Source organism: Phoxinus phoxinus, assembly GCF_949152265.1.
Source record: "Phoxinus phoxinus genome assembly, chromosome: 22".
NCBI lineage: Eukaryota > Metazoa > Chordata > Actinopteri > Cypriniformes > Leuciscidae > Phoxinus > Phoxinus phoxinus.
In genome coordinates this window covers 26,103,202-26,115,650 of record NC_136897.1, presented here as the reverse complement: position 1 = coordinate 26,115,650, position 12,449 = coordinate 26,103,202, and the positions used below count along the sequence as shown (strand labels likewise).

The 12,449-nt window shown below is 40.3% G+C and overlaps 1 protein-coding gene across 3 annotated transcripts in view; it reads right to left on the bottom strand.

Annotated features, from left to right (window-relative positions):
- Window positions 1-1,161: 1,161 nt before the first annotated feature.
- Window positions 1,162-12,449, bottom strand: part of camta1b (calmodulin binding transcription activator 1b) — a 266,259-nt gene continuing 254,971 nt past the window's right edge. Inside the window, exons 12-24 of one of the 3 annotated variants that reach the window (XM_079597128.1) lie at window positions 11,448-11,617; window positions 11,149-11,357; window positions 10,972-11,050; window positions 10,524-10,851; window positions 9,944-10,368; window positions 9,586-9,740; window positions 9,250-9,496; window positions 8,578-8,649; window positions 8,453-8,473; window positions 7,894-8,093; window positions 7,070-7,144; window positions 6,716-6,746; window positions 1,162-5,274 (exon numbers count right to left, since the gene is read on the bottom strand). In XM_079597128.1, the coding sequence (XP_079453254.1) occupies window positions 5,242-5,274; window positions 6,716-6,746; window positions 7,070-7,144; window positions 7,894-8,093; window positions 8,453-8,473; window positions 8,578-8,649; window positions 9,250-9,496; window positions 9,586-9,740; window positions 9,944-10,368; window positions 10,524-10,851; window positions 10,972-11,050; window positions 11,149-11,357; window positions 11,448-11,617 (2,045 nt within the window). In that variant the 3' untranslated portion in view covers window positions 1,162-5,241. The remainder of the gene's footprint in view (window positions 5,275-6,715; window positions 6,747-7,069; window positions 7,145-7,893; window positions 8,094-8,452; window positions 8,474-8,577; window positions 8,650-9,249; window positions 9,497-9,585; window positions 9,741-9,943; window positions 10,369-10,523; window positions 10,852-10,971; window positions 11,051-11,148; window positions 11,358-11,447; window positions 11,618-12,449) is intronic. The other 2 variants (XM_079597129.1, XM_079597130.1) reach the window with 2 other exon arrangements.

The following is a 12,449-nucleotide window of genomic DNA, read 5'->3' as shown; positions in this document are numbered from 1 at the left end:
ATATATATATATATATATATATATATACACACATAACACCGGTGAAACTCGAAAAATTAGAATATGGTGCTAAAGTTAATTTATTTCAGTAATTCAACTTAAAAGGTGAAACTAATATATTATATAGACTCATTACATGCAAAGTGAGATATTTCAAGCCTTTATTTGTGATAATTTTTATGATTTACATGAAAACCCCAAATTCAAAATTAGATTATTGTGAAAAGGTTTTCAAGCTGTAAGCCATAATCATCAAAATTATAACAAATAAAGGCTTGAAATTTCTCACTTTGCATTTAATGAGTCTATATAGTTTCACCTTTTAATTTGAATTACTGAAATAAATGAACTTTTGCACGATATTAATTTTTCGAGTTTCACACACACAATTGCTGTTCCAGCAGAGGGAGTATATATAAGTTACATCATAAAAAACAGAAAAGTTGCAGAAAAAAGGCACAGTGTGAGCAACATTTCTCTTTTAAGATTTTATTTTACAGCAGAAATGATATAAAGCATTCAGAAAACATTTTCCATATTTTAAGGGCAATTCAAAATGTTTTGCATGGCTTCAGCAGCTGAATATTTTTTTATTTTATTTTTTTAAAACATATCCAACAATTCAGTGATGCTCTCACATGCACAGTTACAAAACAAAAAATAAATCAAAGTAAATAAATAAAACTCACAAGAAGGACAGAAAGAGGGAGACGGCCGAGAAAACAGAACTTGAGGCAAAACTCATTGGAGGAGGAAGAGGATACGAAGGGCACAAAGCAGGTATGAAAGAGAGAGAGAGAGAGAGAGAGAGAGAGAGAGAGAGAGAGAGAGAGAGAGAGAGAGAGAAGAGAGAGAGAGAGAGAGAGAGAGAGAGAGAGAGAGAGAGAGAGAGTTGAGGGGGAAACAGAGGTCTAATACTAGCTTCACATGCAGAGTGTTGAAAGCCCACTGCCCTGTAAGAATATGGGCTCATATTTTATCTTTTTTTTTTATTATCTTCATTTTAAAATGATGAAAACGTGCATTAGGGGCTGGGGAAATATGAAATCAATGTCCACAGACCACTGAACACCTCTCTCTGTGTACCTGTAATTGCATAAGAGGGAAGTGAACTAAGCATGTCCCAATGTTTTTTTTTTCCCCGTTTTTTTTTTTTTTTTACTTATCCATATTCTTTCAACCTAAAGAGCTCAGCACTAAAATCAAAGTGTTTATTGCTCTGTACTTGTAAGTGAAAAGCTTATAATCGAGTGGTTTTTCGGTTCAGTTTAAGCCTAACCTGCATTTCTGGAGTTCCAAAGAGAAGATTTAGGACATCGTACAAACTTCCAACTGCACCAATAGTGTTTCCCCTCGTTCAGCTAAACCTTCACGTGTGCTCATCCGTCAAGATACACAGCACACACACACACACATAACGTACCAGGGCTTGGAGAGGGAATTAAACTCGGATGGTGAGCTGTACAAAGTGCATATTTCTCTTATCTGATGCAAAAATACGGAAAGCATGATTCCGGTCGACGTAGATGCACGTTGTACTGAGCTGTTTCATAAGAGGACGGGATCTCCCACCTTATTCTGAAGGTATTTGGCGCTGAGGTATACTTATCATGCATTCCCAATCCCATGGGGATATGGCAATACTAAATGAGCGATGATACCTGCACGAACGATGATACCTGCTCAGTTTTGGAAAAATGGTCTAAAAACTCTATAAACACACACACGGTCTGTCCTGTTCCCCGAGTGACAGTCTGTCTCTGAAAGCAGTGGTTTGTAACAAAGTGAACGTTGTAGTAATGTACATTTTCCCAGTGGTTTCTCCTGTTGATTCTGAGCTGAACCTGGAGACTTAAGCTAACCTAATCTAGTCTCCATGCTAAACACCCTCTCCCTGTTTTAGCACCCTGAGTAAAACTACAAAAGGGAGGCAGATTTTTCCCTTCCCCAAGATGAACGACCCAAACTGAGATACATATACCCGGTGATCCATAACAGCTTTTCCTGGTGAATTCTGACTCTCGCTTATAATTTCCTGAAGTTTAGTGTTGGATGAATGTTTACGTGGATGTAAAGGACCAACTCGCCGGCCAGCTTCGCAAGGAGTTGTGCTCTTGAATCTAGCAATGGTTTCCGGACTAAAGTATTATACAATGCGCCAACTTCACCAAGCACGTCCTACTTTCCTGGCCCAGTTTAGATCAGACATGGAAAAGAGAAAGAAAAGTACACAAAATGAAAGGAATAATGAAAGCATGCATAGTGTGTTACTGGGTCACTCAAATTCGCTTTATAGGACACATAGTGTGAACCAAAGAGAATGAGTGGGGGACAAAATGACAGGTGCCTTTACTCTGCATCCACATTTAAGGAGTGAAAAGGGGAGTTTGAGAGGAGGAAACAGACCTGGGCTCCTGTTTGGACAGTAAAACCAGCCTTTAGCGTTGCATACCATTAAAAAAACAGAGCAATTGGTTCATATCGACTTCTTTAGGAACACTCTCCTGATATTTTTAGGCACTTTCTATAATAATACTGATACAGAGTCTCTGAGATCATGAGGGAAATGTTTAACTTCTAAAACAATGGATCTAAATGTGGGAAATTGAAATGCAACTATAGATAAGCACCACATTCCTTCCTTCTTCTTCTTCTTTTTTTTTAACAGGCAAAATGTGCTGGTGTAAGTTAAAATGAAGCCTCTCGTCAGCTGAAATCGCTTTGGAAATTCAGGGGGAATTTCTTTCTTGGAAATTTGTGAACCTTGTCTCCATATAGCTGACATGAGCATAAAAGAACAAAAAGCACAAATTAAATCAATATGATTTTGCGTGACTCGACCATGGGGTTTTTGAATGTTGGTAGCAGCCCCCCAAGAAATGAAGAAATGTAAAATAAAGCTATGAATAAGAGTAATATGAACACATGGCAGTTGTAGAAACGTATGTTTTTCGAGCCACATTCAGGACCGTTTTCATGCCCTTGATTCCTATCTCGGATGCGACACAAGCATGTGATCACGTGTGTGGGAATCGCCTGCTTGAAATAACCATTCACAACCCTCAAATCAATATCGTTTTTAATTGCATGACCTACTTTTAATCCTGCTAACTCCATCCAATACCATTGCTCATGTTGAGTTAAAGTAGATGGTAAAATGTGAGAACACTTTCTAGTCATGTTACACAAGACAAAAACCGTGGAGACATTTCATCCTCTGTATCACAGCTATAACCGTTGGGTGCATGAGTGAAGTTTGGTCATTCAATACTAGTTCCCCCAATACTGTGAAAATCTGCTTCTCAAAGGAATAGCTTATTCATGTCCTGTAGTACTGGATTCTGGTCACCAGTGGTAAAAAACAAAACTATTTAATTCTCGCTAACCCTGAAAAAGAAAGATCCAGTTGTGTCTGACGGATTTGTTTAGCTCTTTCGCTAAATCTACGGTTTTATCGTGAATCATGTCATGCTTCAGAGAATGTTCTGTGAAAGAACATCTCCAAGAAAGTCTTATAGTGAAGTTGCTCAAATCGTATTACAGACCATTGCCACTACATTTTATCTTTACATTATGTTCAATGTCTTAAAGTTTCATGCACATGGCTCCTTCTTCGCAACCAAATATTTACAATATTTACATACAATACAACCGTACATCTTGGGTGTTCAAAGAAAACTATACAATAGATTTTTTTTTAGTTTGTCTCTTAATGTGTTATAATCCAATTTATGAATAAAATACTATATATTCTTAAATACAATCCTCTTCGGAAAAAGTTTCTGGCTATCAATGTTCCTTCACCCATCTTCGATATGTACAGGGACACCTCAATAGTCAAAAATAAGGATTTTTTTAAGCTTCTGTATAGGGACCCTTCAAAAAGTCAAGAAGTCAAGGCAATGTTCAGTGAAACTCCATGGAGAAGCTTGTGGCGGCTTTCGGGAGCTCTTTGAAATCAAACAGTAACAATGAAGAAACGTATAACAACACACACACACACACATACATACATACATACACACACACACACACACACACACAAATGGAAGATAACCTTTGCAAATATATGTCTGGCGCTGTGGCACAATTGATAGAACAATTCACATTAAAAAAGGTCCGGAGATTATTTCAAACCTTTTAAAAGGTTTTAAGCCCACACAATAAAAAAAATAAAAATACAATAAAGGCAAAAAAACAATAATGCAAATAAAATAAATAACTGAACTATATAAAAATAATGGTCTTTATAACAATATATTTGGAAACAAACAGGCAACAAAGGGCTTATACGGGCTAGTTTGATGGTGCCACAATATCACCAATTTGAATGAATGAAAATAAAACACAAAACATTTACGTCAGCATGCAGGAGCGTTTCGCTCAAACACATGCACTGTATCCAGATTCAATTCAACAAACACAGGACACACAAAGTCAGGCCAGCAAAAATGACATTAAGAAAATGACCCATAAGAAAGTCGAAAACAGTGCACACGAAACAGGTAACCCAGAGGGCTTTGCTTCAATTCCCCAAGTTGTCGTCAGAAGTCCCCTAACCCCCATAAAGACAAAGGTAAGACACTGATATTTCAAACCCAGCATTTTTGCCCTGACCCCATCTACATTCATATGAAGGCTTCCCTTTGAATGAACGGACAGCATTTGCAAAAACAAAGATTCGTGGAGATTTCAAATACTCTGCATGCATATGGTCACTGAAATGAGGCCTTTTTTTTTGGTTTACATTTTCTAGGTTTTGTTCTTTTTTTTTTTCCCAAACTGATTGTTGTATTTTTTTTTCCTTTCAAAATATAAAAATGTAATCTGAAGCGCCTTCCAGCATGACGTTTTTCTGCCTTCTATGATCTGTTCGTGTCGCGTGATATTTTACAAGCGTCGTAGGAATAAAAAGCCTTTGCTCCTTGGTCTTCGTTCGTTTTTTTTCCTTTTTTGTAATCTAAAGAAAAAAATCTATGAAGAGTGCAAAAATGCCATGAAGATAATGTCATATTTCCCCAATAGTTCATCCGTAGCGAGAAAATACACAATGCAGGAGCAGAATCAGTCACAACGCTGCTAGAGTTCACCCGTCGCGTTTCCGATGATCTTCCGCGTTCCACTTCTCGTGTAATTTTTGCTTTTTTCGTAAATTGTTCGTCTCTTGTAAAAACGCAGTGAAGAGGAAGAGAACAGTCCGCTCGGAGATGTTACACTGCGACGGGGCTCTTTGCGGCGCTCTCATGTTCCTTGGCCTTTCTCAATTCTTTCGCCCTGAAAATAGACCAAAAAAAACAGAGTATTGTAGGGTTAGCCTTAATAGTTCACAAGCATTCTGGGCCCTCAGAGGAATCACAGACCATTAGCCAATACACCTGCCAGTTTCGTTAGTGTATCCTCACTGGAATCAGCAAAGAACAACAAATATACCCCGCTATTAATCACAAAGACCTTTAAAGCCTCACGGAACACAGTACACAGATACAGCGGCTTAAAAAGCATTTAGACACTTAAGTCACACTTAATGTCTGAATGTCAGTGCATTAGATAACAATAAATCAAAGCAAGAAAAGACAGATAGCACAAGCACACTTTTCAAGATACTTGGTTTGATTTTTTGCATCTAATCCAATGACATTCACACATTTTTAAGTGTGATTTAAGTGTCCAAATCTTTTTTGGCTGCCGTATAGAACAAACGTCTTTTAATAGAATTGTGGCATTTTATAAATCTGTGGGAAAAATCATTTTCTTGATCTACTTTTTACATTTAAGAGTCTACAATCAGATTACAAAGCAAACACATATTATTATTATTATTATTATAAATGAATAAAAACCTGGCCTTTAAATCCAAAGAACACCATCCATCTTAACACTAATATTATAGGATCATAACCTAGAAAGTGTGACAATACATAACTCTACAATTCATGCACAATACATCACAGAAATTACATCAAATTCTTAATGAAATATTTATATTTGTCATCATGTTATACTTCTACAGTATCCAACATTTTTAAAGACATTTTAAACCCCCAAACACATCTTTAGCTCACAGTTTGACCGCCGTCCCACCCTCAGCCCCCAAGTCGAGCTTATAAAAGCTGAAAGAGATGTATAAAACAGGCAGCCAGGCATTCAAGACATTTTCTCTTCCATAAAGAAATTATTGTTATTTCAAGCATGCCCTGATAGAAGCAAGGCCTCCATATCTTTAGCATCATGCAATTGCCAAATGCACTACCCAGCAGTCCTTAGTGTTGTCATAAGCATCCTCATTACAAGAGAGATGGAGGAGGAGACTTTTGGGAAGATAGAGGGATTGAAGGAGAGACTGAGAGACGAAAAGAGAGAGAGAAAGAGAGAGAGAAAGAGAGAGAGAGAGAGAGAGTGCTTTGTTAGTTTTGCCATTAATGCTTCATCTATATTTATTTGTTAGTTGGATCCATAGTCCTCTCTCTCTCATATAAGGCTCAGTCAACTCGGGCTCCAGTCAGCCGTCATGCATGCAGGCATAAAGCAATAGAGAAAATAAGATAAAAGAAAAGAGGGAAAGAAAGGAGAGATAGAGTCATAGGGAACAGTAGAGTCCGAAATCAAGGAACATAGACATAGAAAACGGAGAACTAGATGAAAGAAAAGGGAGAGACAGAGAGATAAAAGAAGAGAAATCAAGGGGTACGAACTGATTTACTGAGGCTGCACTCACCCGTTTGAATAGTCTATGGTCCATCAAGGGGCTTTGCATAAACAGCAAAACAACACCAGACAGCTATTAGTACACACTGAGGTACGGTTGGGTTGGGGAAATGGGACCAAACACAATAGGGCTTTCTAACAGAGCCATGAAAACACCAAGGTGCTATCCTATGACTCCTGGCAATCGTGTTGGTGTGACTGAGAAAAATGTGCCCCTAACCTTTTTAAACAGCAGGATATAAAAAAAAAAGTGAGTCAACTAAAAGGTGCAAGTATACCATAGTGTGAGTTGTGTGCAAGATAGAAGAACATCAGGGCCGTAGGGACACAATGTGCCTGGTGGAAGTTCCTGCCTTTGGCCTACCTGTGACGGCACCGCAGCAGAAACCGCATGATCTTTCTGGCCGCTTGGTCTTGTCTCTTGGTCAGTAAACTGCTTCTAAAACAAAATGATTAGCATGAGTGGTTATGCACACTTGCAAATAAAACCAGAAATTTCTAGAAGAAAAATGCGTGTACAAACATTTCTGCTATGGCGAGATGCAGGACAAGATGAGCGCTAATACTTAGGATTAGGAGTTTGTTCAAATCCTACTCTCAAGTATACAGAAAAAGTAATAAGCTGCTCTACCATAAAATGTCAGCAATTAAAGATCAAACTGCAATTGCTGCAACAGGTTGTGTGACAACAAATGGCATACAAAAATAATGATGCTTCCATGCGTACTTGGACTCAAACTGTTAGTGAATTAAATAATTTCCCGGGGTCCGACTGGCGCTGTTTCAACAACAGATTGTCTCTTAAACAGTAAACAGGAGGGTTTTGAATGCTGCCATTCTTTAGAAAGTTGATTTGGCAGAGTGTCACATTTGAAGTGCTGGCAAGTACTTAGTAAAAGTAAGTCACCCAAAAAGACAGTAAACTTTAGAGCAACAGTCCCTTAGAAGTAACTTGAGGTGCAATGACACTCAATAAATGCATGCATAACCTCCTGCCAGTTATTTCCTATGCACGAATAATAAAGTTTTGAATCCTTATTTAGTTCATGACTACTGGAGTTGCCAAAGTGCTCACACCAAAAACAGTGTGGGTTTATTACACCAAGTTCCTTTGAAAAATTCTGATTTGTTATACACTAGGCCATAGATTTGTAACCACTAGGTTTGCCCTGTACGAATGCTTTGTACCTGAGTTTGTGCTGCACCAGTGCAGCTGCAGTGGCTCGGCTGCGTGGGTTCGGCCGGCCGAGCTCTTTGTAGCTGCGGTAATATTGCTGGATCAGCACGGCTGCCCTGCGACTCTGCTGGAACTTCTTCTGTTCGTGGTAGCTGCGGAATTTACTCTGGATAAGGATGGCGGCCAGCGTCATCTTCTTATAAAGTGCATACTGCCAAGAGGACAGAGAAAGAATCTTGTGTCACACGAGAGAGAGAGAGCGAGATCTGTAGCAAACTACAACATTAACCACTTGGCTAATGCAAAACAAATATAACTGGGTGGCTGACAGTTGCTAAGTTTTTTTCAGCTGGGTCAATGCAAGTTAGGATGCTTGGAAAAGTAGCTAAATAACTAAACCGTTCTAAGCAAGCTGCATGATATGAGCTAGCATTCATCTTTGTAGCACTACAATTTTTGTTCAAATCCATAACCTTAAGTATAGGAGATTGTAACAGTGATTAAGAAGCACCACTAACAAACGTCCAGTTTAAAGCAGTAGAAGTTGTAGATGAAGCAGGAAGTTTTTACCTTCAAGGCTATCCATGTCAGCTTGAGAAAGAGAGAGAAAGGAATTTAAAGTATTTTTATAAACCGTTTAATAATTGATCATTTAAAAGTGTACAACCAGGAGTTTCTGAGTGTTGTTGGCCTACCTGTTTGTACCTCTTATAACAGCGCTGAATGACAGCAGCTGCCAGTTCCTGCTGCTCCCGAAGGGGACGACCCTGCAGGATGGGGGAAGAGGGGGATAAGGTAGGGTGGAGAGGACAGGAGAGAGATTAGTGTTCACAAGGAGGCCTGCAAGGCCACAGAGAGGATGCCATCTGATTCCCTTTGTGCCTGGCCAAGGTGTCCTCTTAGACTGGCAAAGTTGCGTCGATATGCTCTGAGACCTGGGAGAAGGTTATTCTTCAGAGCACGGCGCGCCAGCAGAACACTGGGAGAAATCTGCTCTGAACAACCAATGTGGTGTGGACTCAGGGATATCTGCGCATCCCGTTAAGACAGACAGATAGATAGAGGGAACAATGCAATCATTCCTTATAGCAAGGCCATGCTAAGCTCAAGCAAATTTCCCCATGCTTGTCTACAACACTGACCCTATCTCTGCCTTTTGAGCGCACACCACAACAATCATATCACCTTTCACGTCACAGGACTCCAAAGATCCGGATTATTATACCTTAAGTTCAGGACCACCATACAACACAACACAATACACCAAGACCTTTGAAACCGGACCATCACGAACACTGGCAACACACCACCAATAACCTACATAGGTGACACCTGGTGACTGGCACCTGGGTGAAGCCCTGCCCTACCTTGTACTTGCGGAAGGTGTTCTGGACTTGGCGGGCTGCCTCATAAAGTTCTCTCTGTTCAGGATCAGACAGGGCCAGCTGGGTCAGGTCACGCTCCTCCTTGTTGTGGGAGGCGTTGAGAAGCGCAGTCCATTCAGTGGGGGACTGAAAGCCAAGCTTCCCAAGAGGACCATCGAGTTCCGGCTGTCCTCCACCGTGGACTGAGGCCAGGCCAGGAGAGTGAGTTAGGGGCTTGTTAAACAGGAACCTGGGAATGATTGGGAAATCAATTACATACAAGAATCCAAAGAGTTTGCAACTATCATTCTTGAGAACATCAACTTTATGATGAATCACCTCTCTGCATCTCCAAGGTAACTGGCCAACCAGCTCATAGTGCTGCTGACTCCGACACCATCTAGTGTAGTGTCTGATGCAACAAAGTTTTCCCTCTTGATGCGATCAGATGTCGCCTCAATGACTTCCTCCGCTAAAGTCATCATGTTCATGTTCTGAAACAAATTGTTAGGTACTTTTAAAATTGCACCAGCAAATGTACATGTTCATGAGCTCCAAAAAGTGCATAAAATAGCGAACAATATTGCCACTGAAACACTAGACAGAAGCCAGTACAAGTTTTGCAAGGTCCGTCAGACTTATAGCACTACAAAAAGAAGCAGTTTTGGCAATCTACTTGTGTCAAACTATGCCTCACCTGCAGGTCTCCGGTGTTCTCCAGATCCTCTTGGCTTGTACGCAGATCAGAGATCGTTCCAGCGCTAGCAACTTCTCTTAATCTCAGTCTGTTCGCCAGCCTTTCCTTGCCAAGACCTACAGTTGGCACTCTGCGTCCTGCAGCCTGTCTGGAACCCCAACGCCCGCCTCCACAAGTTGAGCCCAGCTTAGTCTGAGACTGCTCACCATCTCCCTGCTCTTTCTCCACAGTACCTTCCCTCGGTTTGGAAGGGCACGTTTTAGGCTTATGGGCCTGTTCTTCTAGTCCGAGAGGGGCAGAGCAGGATTTGCTGGGCCGAGTTTGAAGGGTCTCTGGGTTGGGTTTGTGTTTCTTGCTCAATGGGGCGTCCCCGTGACTAACACTGCTATAGAAACTGGATGGTTCCGACCTGGGTCTCCTCAAGTCTGCAAAGGTATGAAGAAAGTGTCTAAGAGGAAGAACACTTGACTAAATTGAATCACTCAACCTGAATCAAGGTCTTGCTATTATTTAAGGTTGTTTTTGAACTTTATTGAAGTAAAGCAAGCTAACTGACAGATTAAAAGATTCCAGTTCTCACCTGAGCTGGAGCTGGAAGCAGAACAAGTGATGCTGCTGTCTTTCAGCCCAACTGAGGATGTCTCCGTACCCCAAACATTCATCCATCCCTCAGCTGCTGAGGCCTCAGTAGATGGTGAGAAAGGCATGCTGGCAGTTGTAGTCAGTGCTCCTGACTGCTGCTCCTCCCTCTGAAGGCTTTCCAGACATTCGGCCAGCTTAGTGTGGCCACGGGATCTGGCTATAGCCAGCGGTAAGCGACCCAAAGAATCTGGGATGGCCAACGCTCGCCGATCCCATTTATACAAAACCACGGCTGCTTCCATATGACCCAAAGCGCAAGCCCACATCTGAAGAGATGATGAAGAGTTGCATTTAATTTGTGTGCCATATTCTGCCCCTTCTGTATGAAACAACTCATTCAAACAGCAACTACTTGGCAGGTATTATATCCTAGTGTCAATACTCACTAGTGGGGTACAAGAAAAATGATCCACGTTTAGAGGATCAACCTCAAGTTCCAGGTCAATACTGTCTGCATGCTTAGTGCTGTGAAAACAAAGAGAACAATACAGAACAGGTGAATGATGTACAGTATATGCAATATATATGGGCATTTCGTGCCAGTATGCAATCAGTATACTCACCGCCACTTGATTAGTGTTTGGATAAGGGTGGTGTAGCCCTGGGCGGCTGCCAGATGAAGAAGAGTCATGCCCCTGAACGTTTTGGAGTGGATCAGGTGCTTGGACTTGGCCCAGCAGGCACGGTTCATCATTTTTTCACAAACTACCACCACACGGCTCTCAAAGGAGCTGCCAGCCTGACCTTGACCCTGGCTCTGACCTGGCGAGAACTACACCAAACAATAAAGAAACGTCAATTCTAAGAGTCTAATGGTGATATCCATTAGTTTAGAGCACGACTGCCTAGCTCAAAAGGATACCTGTGCCTGTTCAGAATTGCTTCTTCCTCCCTCTCCTCCTCCTGTTCCGGTTCCTCCGCTCTCAGATGATCCTCCACCGCCTTGTTGCTGCTGCTGTTGACCGGCCATCTCTGCCATCCGTCGCTCCATCTGCTCTAGGCGTTCCAGGATGGACATTCTGAACTGGTTATCTGCATAAAACACAAGGAGAATTTAGACTGCTGTGCATACATTTCAAACACATTGTTTTTTTATATTTTATAATATTTTTATATTTTATTTTTTATACTTTGAAAATAACATGGAATCAAAATTTAGTTTATTTACTTTCTTAATACACATTCCTGGTCTTATTGTGCACGATTCATCACTGCATGTTATACCAAAGAAAAAAACATGTTTGTCTTCATAATCTTAGCAAATTTCAGCTGATATCACCAATGCCATTTATAGGTGTGTACACACTGGCAGCATTGGTTCAAGGTTTTTCAACTGCAGTATTCTGCTGTAGCAGGTGGAAAATCACTGGTATGAATACCAAAACATTAGTCCCGTCCTATATTTTTTCCAGATTAATATCTTCTTGTTTAACTCAGAAAACATGTTACAGACGTAAAATATGTTGCAAATTTCACTTCGATACCTTATGTGGGTCAATTATATGATTTTTTTTTAAAATAAATATAAGTTATTCAAAAATTAAGACAATTGTATTTTCCAATTTTTTTTATTTTTTTATTTATATCTAGTACAAATAGGCTGCAATTCTTAAAAACAGTTTTAAATGGTATACTTTTTAAAAACATGAATACAAAGATTACATTTATAAGATTTCTACTCTTCAACATCTCAAACATTCGTCATTATTTCTCATTACATCTGTCCATATAAAACAGTATCTAGTTGCACATCCTTTGTCCACTTAAAAAATGGTTTCCAGCGAATTGCAGGTTCTTGTACGTACGCTCGTAATGTATTGTTTTGTTATAGTGACAGCTAACATCAAGACAAATGTCTTGCATA